General features: G+C 42.0%; 1 protein-coding gene across 1 annotated transcript in view; it reads right to left on the reverse strand.

Annotated features, from left to right (window-relative positions):
* The window catches only part of STOX1 (storkhead box 1), a 53,542-nt gene extending 51,441 nt beyond the window's left edge, over window positions 1–2,101 (reverse strand). Inside the window, exon 1 of the mRNA XM_056850517.1 lies at window positions 1,765–2,101. Within this exon, the coding sequence (XP_056706495.1) occupies window positions 1,765–2,101 (337 nt within the window). The remainder of the gene's footprint in view (window positions 1–1,764) is intronic.
* Between the last annotated feature and the right edge of the window lie 5,441 nt (window positions 2,102–7,542).

Below are 7,542 nucleotides of genomic sequence, written 5' to 3' on the forward strand. Positions count from 1 at the left end.
ACCGGAAACCAAGATCAGGTTAATTCATGCCATCCTATTCCTTATTACTATGTATGGGTGTGGGAGCTGGACAATTAAGAAAGCTGATAGGAAGAAAGTAGATTCCTCTGAAATGTGTTGCTGGAGGAGAGTGTTACGGTTACCCTGGACCGCCAAAAAAAAAACAAATCAGTGGGTTTTAGATCAAATCAAGCCTGAACTGACTCTAGAAGCTAAAATGACTAAACTGAGGCTGTCGTACTTTGAACGTATTGAGACAGCAGGGTAGACTTCCCCTGATTATGGAAGATCCACTGATTTAGCAATTTGCAATAATCTCTTTTCCTTTCTGTAAAATGTATTGAAATGTATTAGGACAGTCAGAGAATAGCTTGTTGCTGGGCAGAATATCTCTGTGTGTCTGTGTGCTAAGGAACTGGGGCAAGAGTCACGGAGGGTTATAATGAACTTGTAGGTTATCCAGGCTGTGTGACCGTGGTCTTGGTATTTTCTTTCCTGACGTTTCGCCAGCAGCTGTGGCAGGCATCTTCAGAGGAGTAACACTGAAGGACAGTGTTACTCCTCTGAAGATGCCTGCCACAGCTGCTGGTGAAACGTCAGGAAAGAAAATACCAAGACCATGGTCACACAGCCCGGATAACCTACAAGAACCAATGAACTCTGACCGTGAAAGCCTTCGACAATATTTAGTTATAATGAACCATAACAAGAACTGGGTGAAATTGCTACTATACTGCCACCTCCATGTCGGTAGTGCTATCAGCTTTACCCTGAATATTGATGGGTTGTCATATCTTGAATTTGGATAAATATCCCTTCCTCAGTATGATCGGGGCTCAGAGATTTTTACTCGGTAGAGTGCTCTGGGTAGCAGCTGCTCCGAATAAATAACTGTTTTCTTGCAAACAAAGGTCTCGGCTCTCCTTCTCCCCCACGAACCTCTGGTTGACTGCATCAATATTATGAGAAGACAAGAGTCACCGGAAAAGACAATCATGCTAGGAAAAGGTTTTTTTTTTAATATTAATTTTTATTAATTTTTATAACATGCTAGGAAAAGCGGAAGGCAGCAGGAAAAGAGGAAGACCCAACAAGAGATGGATCAACTCTACGAAGGAAGCCAGGGCCCTCAATTTGCAAGATCTGAGCAAGGCTGTTAAGGAGGGGACACTTTGGAGGACATTGATTCATAGGGTCGCCACGAGTCGGAAATGACTTGACAGCACTTAACACAACACAGAGTACAAGAATCAATGGAAAAGACAATCATGCTAGGAAAAGTGGAAGGCAGCAGGAAAAGAGGAAGGCCCAACAAGAGATGGATCGACTCTATAAAGGAAGCCACGGCCTTCAATTTGCAAGATCTGAGCAAGGCTGTTAAGGAGAGGACACTTGGGAGGAGGTTGATTCATAGGGTCGCCACGAGTCGGAAATGACTTGACAGCACTTAACACAACACAGAGTAGAAGAATCAATGGAAAAGACAATCATGCTAGGAAAAGTGGAAGGCAGCAGGAAAAGAGGAAGACCCAACAAGAGATGGATCGACTCAATAAAGGAAGCCAGGGCCCTCAATTTGCAAGATCTGAGCAAGGCTGTTAAGGAGGGGACACTTGGGAGGACGTTGATTCATAGCACTTGACACACACCACACACACAGGACACGTGCGGGTGATGGGCGGGGCTTGGGCCACGCCCCCTGCCCCGCGGCACCGAGGGCCTTTTCAGACCCGCCCCCCACCCCCCCGCGGCCCCCCGACTCACCCACGGCCTTGATGAGGAAGCCCTGGGGCGGCCGCAGCGCCCTGCGGAGCCAGGCGTCGCGCACGCGCTGGAGGGGCGCGGCGGGGCCCTGCAGCAGGAGCACGCCGCCCCGCAGCCAGCCCTGCAGCCCCACGCGGGCCACGGCGCGCGCCAGCCCCGCGTCCCAGGGGCAGGCGGCGTTGGCGCGCCGGAACGCCCCGAAGACGGCCTCCGCCGCCGCCTCCTCCTCCTCCTCCTCGCAGCCCGCCTCGCCCCGCTCCCGCCGGCGCAGCACCAGGGCCAGCGAGCTCGGCGCCAGCTGCACGGCCCGCCGCGGGGGAGGAAGCGGCGGCGGCATCTCTCTCGCTCGCTCGGGCTCTGGGCGCTCAGCGCGGCCCTCGCCGCTGCCAGGGGAACCCTGCTCTGGCGCGGGGGCGGGGCCAGAGCGGGCCCGGCGGCGCTCGAGGGGCGGGGCCAGGCCCGCAGCCACCTGCTGCTGCGCCGCCCCCACCCCGGCGGGGGGGGCCCGGCTTTTCCGCGCCCGAGGCCAGGCGAGCTGCGGGGGGCCGACCCACGCTCAAAAACAGATTTCTTTTTTTTCCCCTCTTCATTATTAATATTATATTATGTTATTGCTTATCGAAATATATTAAATAAGGGGAAAGCATCCCATTAAAATAATGACTTAGAAGGATTGGGAAATATTACTGCAAAGGAGGCACCAGATGTTGGGAGGAGGGAGGAAGTCGGTGGGGAAGTCAATTATTGTTAATTATATTTAATACTGAAGGCATGCACCTAATAATTTTTTATCAAGTCAGAGATTGGTATATAGGCTGATGTATAGTAATTATTGAAATATAATATATTATATTATATTATATTATAACAGATTTCTTGTATATATAACAGATTTCTTGTAGAAGAAATAAAAACCTGATGGATTCCTACAACGCTTTGAATAAGACGTTATCATCCATTGTGTTCCATAGCACTGTTGTGAATAATGACTTATAAGGATTAGAAAATATTAATACAAAGGAGACACCAGATGTTTGGAGGGAGGAAGTCGGTGGGGAAGTCAATTATTATTCATTATATTTAATACTGAAGACATGCACCTTATAATTTTTTCTTTTTTTATCGAGTCAGAGATTGGTATATAGGCTGTATTGTCAAACGAGATGTATAGTAATTATTGGAATATATATATATATATATATATATATATATATATATATATATATATATATATATATATATATATATATATACAAATTTCTTGTAGAAGAAAAAAAAGCCTGATGGATTCCTACAACGCTTTGAATAAGACGTTATCATCCATTGTGTTCCATAGCACTGTTGTGAATAATGACTTATAAGGATTAGAAAATATTAATACAAAGGAGACACCGGATGTTTGTAGGCAGGGAGGAAGTCGGTGGGGAAGTCAATTATTATTCATTATATTTAAAACTGAAGACATGCACCTAATAATTTTTTATCGAGTCAAAGATTGGTATATAGGATTTATTGTCAAATGAGATGTATCGTAATTATTGAAAAATTATATATATATGTATATGTATATATATGTGTGTGTGTGTGTGTATTTATATATATAAAACAGATTTCTTGTAGAAGAAATAAAAGCCTGATGGATTCCTGCAACACTTTGAACAAGACGTTACAATCCATTGTATTCCATAGCACTGTTGTGATACTTGTGTGTGTCAAGTGCCGTCAAGTCGCAGCCGACTCCTGGCGACCCCTTTTGGCGTTTTCATGGCAAGAGGCTAACAGAGGTGGTTTGCCAGTGCCTTCCTCTGCACAGCAATCCTGGCATTCCTGGGTGGTGTGACAGTAGACCTGGAAAATTATTAAAACATTACAAAAAGGTTAGAAAAAGTTCAGAGGACGGGTCGTCTGGAGGGAGGGAGTCGAAGTGAAATCCATGCTCTGGCCTGGAAGCAGAGAATACACAAGATGGAATGGACTACTGAGGCACAGAGAAGTCCAAGATAAGAAATTGGAAGCTTCAAAGGGAAAATGTTGAGTAATGTTGTTTGGGTGCCAGCTTATATGTAAATGATGGTATCCAAAACTGACCAATAATATTGTGTAGAATAAATTATCTTAGAGCCAATCAGTAGAGAAGAAGATGTGGTAACTTATATGCAAATAGAGGGGTCCAAACAGAACTTTTATTAACCAGTAAGATTGCTTCATTTGTATTATGAGAAAACCAGTTAGAAGCGAGTAAAATACTGTTTAACCAATGATTAATAGGCAAAAGTTTTGTAACCAATAAGCAAATGTAGTTAGAAAATGCATAGAAAATGAAGCCGAGTAATTTGAATAATTAATGCACTGCAAGAAGTAATAAAATAACACCCGTTGCCTTTGTTCAGGGCCCAGCCTTTTTTGGTGCTTGGAAAAGCGGGCTGGGTCTAGCAGCTACTAAATAAACACTGTTTTTCCTGAAACTTGGTCCCAGTGTCTCTTTGCTCCAGCACTGGTCTTGAACCCTCCTATAACAGTGGTCTCCCATCCAAATACTAACCAGGGCCGACCCTGCATAGCTTCTGAGATCTGATGAGATCAGGCTAGCCTGGCCCATCCAGGTCAGGGCTACTTATCTTACAATAAAAAATATAAATTGTCAGTTGCATTTTTTCAAGATACTAATTTTCTTTCTGAAGTGTAAGGATGTGTCACCGGCCACCAAGATTAGACTAATTCATGCCATCGTATCACCTATTACTACGTATGGGTGTGAGAGCTGGACAATGAAGAAAGCTGTTAGGAAGAAAGTAGATTCCTTTGAAATGTGGTGTTGGAGGAGAGGGTTATGGATACCCTGGACTGCCAAATGCTTACAGCAAGCTGAGCTAACATACAATTTAATTGCTTTAGTTGGGTGAGTGTGTTTTCTTTGTGATATTCTTCTAAAAAGCATTTGACTGAAGGTTCTTTTGTTGTAGAAACACAGAAGGAGATGGCTTGTTGGTGTCCTCATGGTAATTTCCATTTTCTGAAAGTGTTGCTGCAGCAGCAGATTAGGGAATGCATTTATATGCTGGTTAAATCCACAAGTCTCCATACATTATAAAATCTGAAGCTTTCATTAAACTAATCCTCTCTCTTTTGAAAGCTGCTGGCATCCTATGTGGGATTTTAACATGATCTTTAAATTGAGTCACTTAACCTTTCCTAGAGGCTCAAACGGCTCTAGACTTAATCCTAAAAACACTTTCCTGGGAGTAAACCCCACTGAATAGACCTGAGTAGGATTCTGAGTAAGCCTGTTTAGAATTGCTCTGTTAGTGGATTAATGCAAGGAGTAATATGGTTATCCCCTTCCTCTATACTTTCCAGAACAGATATATGAAGATACACATGGATCTACTAATTGAAGTGCTTGGTTATAGGGGGAAATGGTAGGTTGCTTAAAGTTTGTTATATACATAATTTTTCTTATCAAACATTAAATCCTTTTTTAAAAATCCTGTTTCTTATTCCTGCAACTCTAGCTGAACAAAATCCAAGCAACTTCTATTTATGTGAGAGTGATCAGGACTTGGGTTGATAATTAAGGCTGTTCTCCTAAATATATTTACTAAGGAACAATCCAGGGGTGTAAACTTTCCAATTTGGGGGGGGGGCTGGGAAAAAGGCATTGCTATGACATCATAGGGAGGAGTGAAGTGCCCCAAATAAAGGTCTTTTACCTGTGGCACTATAAACTGCCCTGTGTACATAAACAGGTGCAGGAATCCTCTTTTTGTTGTAAATCTAATCCTGCTTTCCTAATTATATGTTCTGCATATAGATTGAAGAGATAGGGAGATAAAATACATCCTTGTCTGACACCTTTGCCAATTGGAAACCATTCTGTTTCTCTATATTCTGTTTTAACTGTGGCCTCTTGTCCAGTGTACAGGTTGCGCATTGAAACGATCAGATGTAGTGGCACACCCATTTCCTTTAAAACCAGCCATAGCTTTTCATGATCCACACAGTCAAAAGCTTTGCTGTAATCTATGAAACACAAGCTGATTTTCTTCTGAAATTCTCTCGTATGCTCCAATAACCAGCGTATATTTGCAGTATGATCTCTAGTGCCTCTTCCTTTTCTGAAACCATCTTGAACATCAGGCATTTCTCGTTCCATATATGGTAACAGCCTTTGCTGTAAGATTTTGAGCATCACTTTACTTGCATGAGAAATTAATGCGATGGTCTGATAGTTGCTGCAATCTTTGATGTCTCCTTTCTTGGGAATTGGAATGTAAACGGATCGTTTCCAGTCTGTGGGCCATTGTTTTGTTTTCCATATCTGTTGGCATATTCTTGTCAAGATTTTGATGGACTCTGTTTCTGTGGCTTGGAATAGATCTATTGATATCCCATCTGCTCCTGGTGATTTGTTTCTCCCGATTGCTCTCAATGCAGCTTTCACTTCACTTTCTAAAACTGTAGGTTCTTCTTCAAAAGATTCTTCTTGGAAAGAATATTTTATCCTTTTATCTCTTTTGTATAGTTCTTCAGTGTATTGTTCCCACCTTTCCTTTATTTTGTCCTGTTCAGTTAATGTACTTCCATGCTGATCTTTCAGCATGCCTAACCTTGCTTTAAATTTCCCTTTGATTTCTTGGATCTTGTGGAACAGATCTCTTGTTCTTCCTTTTTTGTTGTTCTCTTCTATTTCTTTACCCTGGTTATTATAATAGGTCTCTTTGTCTCTACGTGCGAGTCGCTGGAATGTTGCACTTAGACTTTTGATTCTATTTCTGTCACCTTCTACTTTTGCTTCTCATCTATCTCTGGCAATTTTAAGAGTTTCCTCAGACATCCATCGAGGTTTTTATTTTCTTTTGGCTACAGGAATAGTCTTTGCACATTCTTCCTTGATAATATCTCTAGTTACCACCCATAGTTCTTCTGGTTTACATTCACTTCAACTCAGTAATGCAAATCTGTTCCTTACATGGTCTTTAAACTCTTCCAGAATATTGCTTAGATTGTATTTCGGTGCTATGAATGTTTTGGTATTTTTCTTAAGCGTTATCCGGATTTTCGATATTAACAATTCATGATCTGTACCGCAGTCGGTTCCTGGTCTTGTTTTGACTGAGAGAATAGAGCTCCATCTTCTGCTTCCAATTATATAATCTATTTGATTTCTATATTGATGTCCATGTATACATGGTGATGTCTATGTATACAATCATCTATTTGGTTGCCTGAAATATGTGTTTGCAATGAACAGATTGTTGTCTTCACAGAATTCTACGAGGCGTTCTCCTGCTTCATTCTGTGCTCCTAGCCCAAATCTGCCAACAACATTTGATTCTGCTTTGTTTCCTACTTTTGCGTTCCAATCACCTGTGATTATCAGCATATCTTGTTTAGGTGTCTGATCAATTTCTTCCTGAACACTGGCATAAAAACTTTCAATTTCTTCCTCATCAGCATCTGTAGTTGGGGCATAAACTTGAATGATACTTATGTTGATAGGCTTTCCCTGAAGTCTGATTGATATTATTCGGTCAGACTTTGCATTATAGCTCCTGACTGCCTTTGCTACATCTTGCCTCACTATTAAAGCAACTCCATTTCTTCTCTTTTTGTCATTCCCTGAATAAAACACTTTGTAATTTTTCTGACTGAAAATGTCCTAATCCAGTCCACTTTAATTCACTTACTCCCAGGACTGAATTGTCCATACGTTCCATTTCTTGTTTAACAATTTCAAGCTTACCCTGATTCATGCTCCTCACATTCCATGTTCCTATT

Source organism: Euleptes europaea, chromosome 5, assembly GCF_029931775.1.
Source record: "Euleptes europaea isolate rEulEur1 chromosome 5, rEulEur1.hap1, whole genome shotgun sequence".
Classification (NCBI taxonomy): Eukaryota; Metazoa; Chordata; class Lepidosauria; order Squamata; family Sphaerodactylidae; genus Euleptes; species Euleptes europaea.